General features: G+C 49.6%; 1 protein-coding gene across 1 annotated transcript in view; it reads left to right on the top strand.

Moving 5' to 3' along the window:
* Nucleotides 1–2,573: 2,573 nt before the first annotated feature.
* The window catches only part of LRRC75A (leucine rich repeat containing 75A), a 177,786-nt gene continuing 168,687 nt past the window's right edge, over nucleotides 2,574–11,672 (top strand). The window contains exon 1 of the mRNA XM_034752954.1: nucleotides 2,574–3,728. Coding sequence (XP_034608845.1) covers nucleotides 3,459–3,728 — 270 coding nt within the window. The 5' untranslated portion in view covers nucleotides 2,574–3,458. The remainder of the gene's footprint in view (nucleotides 3,729–11,672) is intronic.

Genomic DNA, 11,672 nt, shown 5'->3' with positions numbered 1-11,672 from the left:
TGTACTACAGTGCATTTCCAGGCACGGCCTGATTGAATTATTGTAAAGAATTCAAAACTGAAATACAGGTATCAAAGAAAGCAACAAAATACTTTTTTTTTTTTTAATGCATTGTCCCGGCAGATTTAGACTTTGAGCCAGGGCCGGCTCCAGGATTTTGGCTGCCCCAAGCAGCCCCCCCCCACCCCCAAAAAAGCCGCAATTGCGATCTGCGGCGGCAATTTGGCAGAAGGTCTTTCGCTCCAAGCGGGAGTGAGGGACTGTCCGCCGAATAGCCGGACCTGCCGCCCCTCTCCGGAGTGGCCGCCCCAAGCACCTGCTTGCCAAGCTGGTGCCTGGAGCCGGCCCTGCTTCGAGCCCCTACGTGAATCTGACAGTATGGTCCCCTCTGGCCACACGGAGTCCTGTCGAAGTTAACCCTTCCAGGGAGAGAGATGTGTGCAGAGGAGTATGTTTTGTTTTGTAGTAATATATACACACACTGCTGTATGTTTACATTGGGGAAAGCAAGGTCAAAGAAATGCATCTGGCCTTTGGAGTGGAAGGTGGTGGGGTTTGTGATGGTGCTTAGGTCCTGGGAAAGTTCATTTGACAGTCTTGGGCTGGCCTCCAAGGGAGTTCTGTCTCCTGCACATACTGGCCGTACCCTTCTTGTAGAGAACTCCGTTGTGCCCGAGGAGCAAAGTTGGCAACCACACTCTATCCCGGGGTTTAGTTAGTCTTTAGAGATCCTGGCTCCAGGCCATCGAGTCCCTTGAAGATAAGGCTGGAGATTGTGAACATGATTTGATATTCGAAGGGAAGCTAAAGTTGAGTGGAGGCCAGGTTGGATGTGCTCATGGGGGCCAGAGCAGCTGAGTAGATACTCTGCAGCGTTCTGTACTGTGCGGAGTTTCCAAAGTGCTGAAGGCTCCATGTCCAGGTATATTGGATGGCTGCGGTCCAGCTGAGAACTGATGAAGACATGAATAACTGAGGCCAGGTCATAATTTGCCAGGATGGGACGGCGTCTCCTGGTCAACTGGCGATGGTAGAAAGCATTACATACAGATGCTGCTAGCTGAGAGCTCAGCATCGGCGAGGAATTCAGGAGCCTCCTGGACTTACTGACTCAATTTCCCAATTGTAGGTGTGAACCTTCAGTCAAAGATGACGGGGCTGTGGCTGCAAATGCCTCAAAATACTTTCCTCTGCTCATTAGCATTACCTCTCTCTTGCCTGGGTTCATCTTCAGCCCTCCTTCAGCTGTGAGCTGATCTTGTCCAAGCACTGGGCCATCTGAGTGGTGGTGTGATTTGAGGTGGTGGACTCACTGATGTAGTGCTAGCACTCGAGTCCATGTTATCTGACCGGTTCCCCGAGTGAGTGCAGGTAGATGTTGACTAGGACCAGAGCAAGAACTGATCCTTGTGGGATAAACGATAGAAACTGGCAGGCAGGTAGGCTCAGGAAGGGAGATGTCTGTCTGTGTGTGGAAAACGTAGATGTGTCGTTGGATATATGAATAATATTTATTAAATCCCATTCACTGCCTGCTGTCTTTTGCTTCTCTTCTGCTCTTCTTCCCTTTTGTTTTAATACCTGAACCTGCCTCTCCTGCCTGGATTGCTCAGCCCCGCCTCCAGCGAGCAGCCTGCTGGCTCTCTCACAGGGTTTAAAAGAGAACTAGATAGCCATTAATGGACTTAAATTCATGGAGGTTATTAGCCAGGATGGGTAAGGAATGGTGTCCCTACTCTCTGTTTGTCAGAGGGTTGAGATGGATGGCAGGAGGAGGGCCCCCGAGAGCGGGTGCGGCCTAGTGAAAAAATTTTTTCAAGCCCCCCGGCAAGGGCAGACCGCCTAAACAGGCTGGGAAACCAGGCCCCCTTTTGGACCGCTGGCCCCAGTAATTTGTACCGGCTTCCCCCCCTCTCGTCGGCCCTGGGCAGGAGAGAGATCACTTGATCGTTACCTGTTAGGTTCACTTCGGGTGACCAGATGTCCCGATTTTTATAGGGACAGTCCCGATTTTGGGGTCTTTTTCTTATATAGCCTCCTATTACTCCCCCACTCCCTGTCCCGATTTTTCACACTTGCTGTCTGGTCACCCTAGGTTCACTCCCTCTGGGGCACCTGACATTGGCCACTGTCGGCCGCCAGGATACTGGGCTAGATGGACCCTGGTTCTTGTGATCTGGTGGACAACTCCTGTACCGGGACCTACCCCCTACTCAAGGGGGGAGCGGTTCCCGCAGGGCCCCGGGGGAACCTCCACAACGTGCAGGGGGGTCCGGCTGCTGGGTCTCGGGGACCAGGGAGCGCTGGGGGGCCGGGCTGGGAGGAGGCCCAGGCGGGGCGGGATTCTCCACGGACTGGCCGGGGCCGCGGGAGGCCGGCCCAGGCTGGCACCGGTGCAGCGGGTCTCGCCCGCTGCCCTCCCCGGGGAGCCGCCCGGGGCCGGGGCTCGGCGCTCGCTCGCTCTCCGCTGCAGCGCAGCCAGCCGGGCAGCAGGGGGAGACCGGAGCGAGGAGCCGCCCGTCCGGATCCCGCTTCCTCCAGCCGCCCGGCCCCGGCGCGCCGAGCCCAGCCCAGCCCAGCCCTCCCTCCGGCCGGCGGCGTGCGGGGCAGCGGCCACCCCCCGCCTGGCTCCGTCCCCGAGCGAGCTGCGCCCTGCCCTGGGCGGGGGCCGGGGACCCCGCCTGGCCGCCCCCTGCAGCGCCCCGGCGGCTGATTCCTGCCGGGAAGGGAGCGGGGCTGGCTCGGGAGAGCCGCCGCCGCCCGCTGCCTTTGTTCGGGGACATGCAACAGTTCCCCCGAAGTTGCTGCCGCGGCTAGAGCGGGCGCCCGGCTGCTCCGGCCCCGCCGCGATGGGGAGCGAGGACTGAGCCAGCCCCGTGGCCCCGGGCAGTGCTGGGGGCCTGGCGGGGAGCGTGGGGGCGGACCGCTCTCCGCAGCACCATGCACTGCCTGGAGCCTGCAGCGTCTTCCCGGCTAGGGGGGTCCCGGGGAAGCGGCTTTGGGTTGGTTCGTGCCGGGGGGGCGGCTGGCTTTGCCCAACTCTCCGTAGGAAGAGCCTCCCGCTTCTGAGCGAGGCGTGGGGGAGAAGCCACTACCTATTGCCATTAGCCCTGGGCCAGCGAGCCAGCCCCCTGCGGCCAGCCCCTTGCCCCTGGCCACTGGGAGGCTCAGGGGCCATTGGTAAGAAGCTCCCTGGATTTTGTTTCGAATCCTGTTTTTTTTCCGCTGGCAGCAATGAGGGACGATGCCGGTTGTATTTCTTACTGGTGAGCAAAGTCAGGCTGCTGGGGGTCTGCGCTTCCACTGAGGCGGGCACAGAGAGGGCACCCTGCCCTGGAGCCGCTGAGATCTACTGCCCAGCCACATCGCTTCCCGCCAGGGGCTACCCAGACCAAACGCTTTTGCATGAAGCCTGGGGGAGGCGTTTCGGATGAGGCTCCTGGTGGCTTGGCTATACCATGGGCACCAAGCACACCAAAGGATGCCAGCCTCCCGGTGCAGGGGAGAGCCCCCAGTCTCACAATCCAGGCTCCCGCAAGAAGATGCCAGCTAGGGACCGGGGAGACTTCCTAGCATCCTTCATGGTGAAATCCAGTGATAAGTTTGGGAAGAGTGGTGGCAACTTGCCCCCTTACCACCGGCGGATCGGTATGATCCAGGACATGCTGCTGCTGGTGAAGCAAGGGAAACAGGATGAGGCAACTGAACTGCTGAAACACCTGCGACAGGTGAGTGAGGAGGCTCTGGAGGTTGGATCATAGGATGGAAACAAGATTGGGGTCCAGCATAGAGTCCCGTGGGAAGGGTATAAATGGGAAAGATCATCCTAGCAAGTTCTTGGCAAACAAGGTATTGGAAAAGCATTTAAAACTAGGCAGGATTAAATGCTAATAAATGGGAAGTAAAATGCTAATAAATGGGAAGCAATCTCTCCTTGGTCAGTGGTGTGGACTGGGTAATCTATAACACAGCTTTTCCAGGTCCAGTTTCTGTCGCAGGACTTTATGGGAAAAGGTTCAGAAATTTCAGTAACTGTTGCGTGGTCGTTATGTCCAAAAACTTATAGACGCATTGGGACTTCACCCAGTTGTTTCATTTGCAAATGAAACTTGGTGCAACATAGAATCCTTCAGAAAGCATCTTTCTCTCAATTTATTGCTTCCAATGATAGCTTTGGAGTCCAAAATAAGATGGACGGTATAAGATGTTCCCATTTCACTTTCAAAACATTCATGTGTAAATAGCTCTTTATAGCACCCACAAGTCTTGGGGCAATTTGACCTATCGGCCTTTTGTCTCAAAGATTCTTAGTTCTTTCTTTACAATATAAAAAACACGAACAATCGGCAGCTTCGGATATATATCTTACTCTTTTGCCACATATCAGTAGACGGAGTTTAGTTCCTATTTGATTAAGGCTTGTAGAAATTACCTTGGGATCTTTAAGGATGGAAAGTGCTATGTGAAAACAGGGAATTATTAATATACTATCTTAACCAATGCCCCTCAACTGAAAATCTGTTCCAATCATGTGTTAACTGAGAGACGATACTGTCAAATGTTGGTTTGAGCAAGTGAAAATACAGGCAGAGAGCAATGTTCTCTGTCCTCTGGGGCACTGGCTCTGAATCTTTTCAGACTACCGTACCCCTTTCAGGAGTCTGATTTGTCTTGGGTACCCCCAAGTTTCACCTCACTTAAAAACTACCTGCTTACAAAATCAGACCTAAAAATACAAAAGTGGCACAGCACACTGTTACTGAACAATTGCTGACTTTCTCATTTTGACCATAGAATTATAAAATAAATCAATTGGAATATAAATATTGTATTTACATTTCAGGGTGTAATCTATCGAGCAGTATAAACAAGTCATTGTATGAAATTTTAGTTTGTACTGACTTTGCTAGTGCTTTTTACGTAGCCTTTTATAAAATTAGGCAACTATCTAGATGAGCTGATGTATCCTCTGGAAGACCTCTGCGAACCCCCAGGGATACCTCTGGTTGAGAACCACTTCTCTAGGGCACTGGAACAAAAGCAGAAAGAAGAGTGGCTTCAGATGTAAAAGGCCATATTGGGGCTGACCCTGTTTGGGGGAATTCTTAAAAGGAAACAAATTGCTCTGTAAACTATGAGTCACGATTTCCTGAGGTATCAGGTGACAATAAAAGATCAAAGTGCTATGGGAACTTTTGAGGCTTTTTGTTTTTTGGAAGTGATGTGTTAATCAGTTTTCAAGGTGAAAGTGAAAACGGACCTATCCGCACCAGACTGGATTTGTTTCTAAGGTCTTTGTTTCTTGAGGTCTGCAAGACCCATAGACAAGTTGTAACTTGCCATGGGAGTGATCAGTGCCACCTAAGGGAAAGTTGCTCAGGTTTTCTCTGTATGGCAGTAGCTTCCTCTTCTTCCCTAGAATTGTTGTGTGTGTAGGTTCTTCTGTGTAAAAATGCACGCTTTCTACTCTTGTTCTGCGTTGTTTTCTGCCTTCCTTTTCGTTGTCCTGCTGTTATTTTCCCCTTCCCTTTCACTGGCATCTGCCAGAGAGACATTTCCCATTGAAGCCAAGAAGGCAGGTTGTGTGACTTGTAGCTGTCTTAGGAGTAGTTTCATTGAGAGCTATGGAGGAGATGCTGTAAGAAGAAAGGTGTTTGTTTTTTTTCATGTTCCCTACCATGCTCCCCTGTTGTCTGTTTTTACCTCTAGATAACGCTCCCTTCCCCAAACCATAGTGCCCATTCCTACAGGTGATATAATAACACCATTATTAAAGGCCATGCGTAGTCTCCTTTGGGTGTCTGCACAGATCTCCCAGTGAAGGTCAGTGAGGGTTTTGGGTGAGGAATGTGGCTTGAAAGAGGTAATGAATCAAGTTCTAAATTGCTGCCCCAAAACACCAAATAGGCCGTAGGTCAAAGCTTTGCCGTAAGGAGTTTGATCCAATGCCCTTTGAAGTCAATGGGTAGACACCTGTTGACTTCAGTAGATATTGGTCAGGCCCAAAATGAGTGGTGGTGGAAGCAATAATTATCCTCCTAAGAAGGCTTGCTGTCTGTGCAGCATCACGGAGCACTGTTCCCACGTTTTCTGTCATCCAATGCCAAAAGCCCTTGAGTCTTGCTTGCTTCGCAGCTGAGATCTGAAGCTGTTCTTCTAGCTTGGGCGGGAGATCTCCCTCCACACCCCCCCCCCCGCTCTGGATCAGTGAGGTGGAGAATCTGAGTGGTTGCCCTTATGATGAATCTTGCTGCCAGGGTGTCCTGTCACCACGACCGGGGAAAAACTGCATATCCACTGGAGCCAGAAATTCCTTTCAAAATGCTGGAGGAGGCAAGGAACCTGTTACAGTCTAATGAGTCTTTTATAAACGAGGGTTCTGTAGAAGAGCTCAGATAAAATATACCTTGATATGTCATAATAGGGAACACTTTGTCCTAGATACTATAATAGACTTGATTATTCCCTGCCATTCACAAGCATTATTCCCTGCCACCTTAATTAAGAACTTAAGAACCCCATTGACCAAACTCCTGATTTCCTGTGGCTTAGAGAGTTTAATTTTCAGGGGTCTTGGCAGTCTGGTGCCAGCGCTGAGCTCTCGCCCCAGGGTATGTGGCAGAGAAAGAACATGGCTAACTCTTAAGATGGGAATTGCAACTGAATGATCGCAAGCTTCTCTGGGAGCTGAATTCCAACGATGCCTTAGTCTGGAAGAGTGAATGTGGGGGCAAGAGAACTGAGTTTGGTGGCACGTTAGATTGCAAATTCCTCGGGGCAGAGACCATCTCTTCACTGTGCTTTGTAAAGAACTGGCCATAAAGGGGTCTTGATCTTGGTTGGGGCATCCAGATGCTACAGTAATATATAATAATGGATGATAACAGAGCATTTGGGATTTTTAGAGAAGACGAAGGGAGTTGATGCTCAGATTCCAATGAATTTCAATGGGATCTGGGTGCTTAACTCCTTTGGGCTCCATTGAAAATCCCAGTGAGAGACCTTCATCGAGATCACGGGTAGATTTTTCCATTGTTTCTCATGGGCTTTGGATCAGGCCTAGCGTGCTAAGGAGAAGACAGAGCTAGTGGCTGCAGTTCTCCATGCTTTTCTGTGTGAGGCTTGTGTGCTGAATTGATCTGCAGGATCCCTGTACATGCTTCCTATGGATATCTGAGCCAAAGCCTACAAAAGTCAAGGGAGGGACACCCACTGACTGTGGATCCGGCCCTATGTCCGCTTACAGGCAGTGCTTTTTGCCTGGAGAGAGCCCTGAAACTTGGATTGGGTTCTTCCCATAGTTGCCAGCATCCCTAGAAAAGTTATGTATCGTAGACAGCAGCAGGAAAACAAACACCAGCTGGCGGGCAGGACGGCCTACTAAACTGAGCATCAGAATGTCTGCTTTTTATACCCATCTCTGCCACTGATTTGCTGTATGCCTTGGGCAAATCACACAATCTGCTTGTGCCAGTTTTCCAGTGGGAGTGATGCTTACCGCGTTTATAGATTGCTGCAAGATTTAGTCAGTCAGTGTTTGCGAAGGACGTAAAGAGCTCTGCAAGTGCTAAGTGCTATGAAGTGAAGCAAGCTTTACAAACAAGTTGGGGGAAAAAATAAACGACAAATGAGTACACTTAGAGTGTCTTGTTACAAGGCTGCTCCCCAGGGGAAATGCAGTACGTGGTGTCCTCTCTTTAGAATCAGCTTGACATTACCACTGCATTCCAAATCCTACAGCCGTCTTTAAAGAGCACGCATTGGCTGTTTGCACAGACCCCAGCCTAATTTTGCGACGGACTCTTTCAGCTGGTGGTAACCTCTTCTGCTGCTGTTTCCTTCTGCTCTGTTAATAAGCGTCAACTGCCTGGAGTCCGAGAGCGTGCCTGAAGCATCACTTGTAAAGCTAACATCCTAAAGAGAAGCATTGTGCTCTCTTCTTCTGAGTGTGCACTTCCCTGGAAATCAGCATCTCCTCTCTGCATCCGGCATGGCGGCTCCCACTGGGTGCTGCACGTGGGGCATCTTTTGTGTTCTTGATAGTGAGACCAACAAATTGAGGATGAATGGAAATGTACAGAAATAGCTATAATGCTTGTCTATAATTCGAAGAACTCCGGTAACAGTATTTATGGTAATCCCCTGCATGCCATGGGCATCCTAGGCTTCCACAATGATGCCGGGATATTTCCTTTTATGGGGAAGGGTAGGATGGGAGGCTGGGGATGGTGGTTGGGCATAGGGGCCCTGTGTGGTAGGAGCCTGGCCATGGGGCTCTTCCATGATATGGGGTGGGAGTAGGGTGGGGGGGTGGGTAGGGTGATGGGCAGGGGGATCTTGCATGGTATAGGGCGTGGAAGGGTGGTGGCTGTAGGGGCCTTGCATGGTCTAGGCGCCCAGGGCCTAGCTGTGGAAGGCCTGCGGCATCGAACTTTCCCCTGACATCTCCGTGCTCATTGCCTTTGGGTTTGTGCTAGAGGTGGGTCTAAACCGCAGAACTCTGATACACCCCGTAGAAGCCGGGGGAGGTGCTGGGGTTTGGCCCAGGCCGGTGTGAAGAGCAGAATCCAGCCATGAAACCAGGATCAGGATCAGAACTTCCTCCGGCTTGGGGGTTTGGGTTTACGGTCAGGCCATTCTCTAGTGGAAAGTGCTGGCGGAGGGGACGGAAAGGGTCTGTGCACAATTGTCCGTTCTTCTCTCCCCATCCCTAATGCTCAGGGCCATATCCTGCCCTGAGCTACCAGCGGAGAGCTCTGGGATGGGGCATGCAAACCCTGTGTGGGCTGGAAAGGGCCAACACCCAGCGCTACACCTGTAGCGGGGGTCAGGCCTCTGGGAAGGGGCTGGAAAGACATGAGCTTGCTCAGGTGCGGCAGATCAGGAAGCTGCTCTAGCTTGGGGAGAGAAACCTGGCTGGAGCCAGGCGCTGAGTAGGACCATGGCCAGTCATAGCTTCCCTGCAGGAAGGCAGGTCTGACGGGGCTGTCTGGGGCTGTCAGGGACCTGCCGGGGGCAGTAAAGCCAGGTTACGGTTGGGTGGGGCTCAGAGCTGAGCCCTAAGGATGGACACACAACCGACAAAGGGCTGAGACTTAAGCCCGACAGGAATACTAACTCCTTTTATTTGGGGTTTGTTTTTGGAACTGTGACTTGGGAAGTCGGGCGTGGAGGGTGCATTATAGTAACCTGGCCAGAGTGTTGAGCCATAAGCCGTCCGAGTGGGCTGGAAACCCTGCCAGGGAAACTGAGGCAGATCGGCTGCAGCACTCTGCCCAGCCACGAGGAGGCGCACAGGGGGCAGTAGCACGACGACAAGTTTCCATCACAGTCTGTGCAGTTGTGTGAACAGACCGGAGGGCCTATGTCAGACCCCACCTGCCGTACGCTCAGGAGGGGGCTTGATATTGATGTTTATAGGGCTGGAACCTGCAAGGTGCTGAGGGCCGTCAGTGCTCGCCGAGGCAGCAGTCACAGTCCCGGGTGTGTGTGTGTGTCAGTGGGAGATGAGCACCTTCTGTGCTGCCCCGGGCGGGCCAGTCACTTAACTGCCTATTCATTCTGATGGGGTGTCGTGTGCACCTTGGGGTGCCAGTTTGGTTATTCCTATCTTAATTACAGGAGAGGCATGGCGTAATTAAAAATAAATGGATGGTGTAGAAAAGGCACACGGGGGACTCGTGTTTACTCTTTGCTATAACACCAGAGCAAGGGGACGGTCAGTGAAATGAAAAAGCGATTCTTTGTTGCGCTCTCTCTAATTAATGAACTTGATTAACTATAAGAGATGTGGGGAAATGGCTGTTATTAATCCCAGGTCTGTGGGATCCGTGCATCAAGCCCTTTCTCTCAGCTCGGATTGCCAGCCAATAATTTTGCCCTTTCTATCCTTTCCAGGGGGAGGGATAGCTCAGTGGTTTGAGCATTGGCCTGCTAAACCCAGGGTTGTGAGTTCAATCCTTGAGGGGGCCACTTTAGGGGTGTCTGGGGCAAAATCAGTACTTGGTCCTGCTAGTGAAGGCAGGGGGCTGGACTCGATGACCTTTCAAGGTCCCTTCCAGTTCTAGGAGGTAGGATATCTCCATTAATTAATTAATGTGGCATCGGTTATTAAAGAGGGTTTGGAGCAGAATGTAAAGGTTTGAAGCCAGTGAACCATAGCTGTATATTGAGAAATAGCCTTGTGCCAGGGGGATGGATCAAGGTGATTTAAATCATCAATTTTATTCAACTTTTCCATTCGTACTGCAGTTACGTTTAAAAGAAAGGTGCATTCTCATTGGTTGAGATCACCATTACAACATGATTTACAACTAAATAGTCTTTACACTAGATTTGGTGCATCTTTTTGTTATCTAGGAGGGTACACTATAGAACCACGTTTATTTAAGCAATTATATGGCTTAATAGTTTCAGATTCTTATTAATGTTTGTTTTTAGTATGTTAGAAAATAGTGAATGAAGTGTCAAGCAGCATTAGTTTGGTAACTGGGATTTAATTAAACAAACAAAAAGCATATAAAGCTTGTGTTCATTAAACAAAACAACATTACATGTTTTGATACATAAATGTATCAAAACATGTTTCACATTTTCAACTAAATGGAAGGATTAACTGTGGTCAGGGAATTAAACGGATTATTTCAGGTCAGCCTTGGAAAATTTTCAAATATGCCTAAATGAAAGTGACTAGAGCGTAAATTCCTACGCACCTGTCTCTTGAAAATGAGACCGTCTAAGTTATTTAGACTAATCTATTGTGCCATATTTATAGAGTTTGACTTCAACACTTAAATGGTTTTTCCCCTGACTCTTTCTTCATATAGAAAAGCAGACTTTAATTCTAACTCAGTGGTTTTGCTAGAGACCCATGGATTCAGCATATTTATTTTTATGTAAATGTTTTAAGAGACTACACTAAGTTTTTAGGCCTTAATATATTTTGTATTAAATTCAGATTTAATTTTAAACAGGTTTCTTTTTAAAAAGAAAAACTTATAATTTAAATTACTGTTATAATTGAAATAAACTAAAAAAAAAATCAGATTTCCTACCCCTCCCCAAAAATCCCCCCCACAACTTGATTTCTATCCACCCAGCTTGAGATATAATGAGAGAGCAGTGTGTTGTGATAGTGTTGAGGTGACCATCTTCCTTAAGAGGATAAGTATTGCTTCTAAAACTCCTTTCAAGAGAAAGGGGTGGTATTGGCTCTCTACTGTTCTTAAGTAGCAGTTTACTATTTGGTTGGTCACCTTTCAATTATCAGGGGATCCTGGGCTGTCCATTTCTTTCCCGTAACAGTTGTTTGAGACCCGAGGAAGACGCAATCTGACCCTTAAAGGTTGGATCTTATTCCTTGCAGCATTGGAACTGGTATGTGCGCTTTGGTTTGGAAAGATATTTGTGTGTGAGAGGGAAGTATCTAGTGGTTAGAACATGTAACTGGGAACCAGAACTCCTGAGTTCTTTAGTGTCAGCTTTGCCACTGACTTACTTTCTGGCCTTGGGTGAATTGCTCATCATCTCTTGGCCCCGGTTTATATAACTTTCACAGAGTTCTTAGGAAACTTAATTCATTGTTTGAAAAGTCCTTTGAGAGGGGGAGATGAAAACGGCTGTATGTAAGTGCAAGTTCTTATGAGCTGCAAATAACACATTTGCTTGGCAGA

Source organism: Trachemys scripta, chromosome 18 (genome assembly GCF_013100865.1).
Source record: "Trachemys scripta elegans isolate TJP31775 chromosome 18, CAS_Tse_1.0, whole genome shotgun sequence".
Classification (NCBI taxonomy): domain Eukaryota; kingdom Metazoa; phylum Chordata; order Testudines; family Emydidae; genus Trachemys; species Trachemys scripta.
This window is presented reverse-complemented; position numbering and strand designations above follow the sequence as displayed.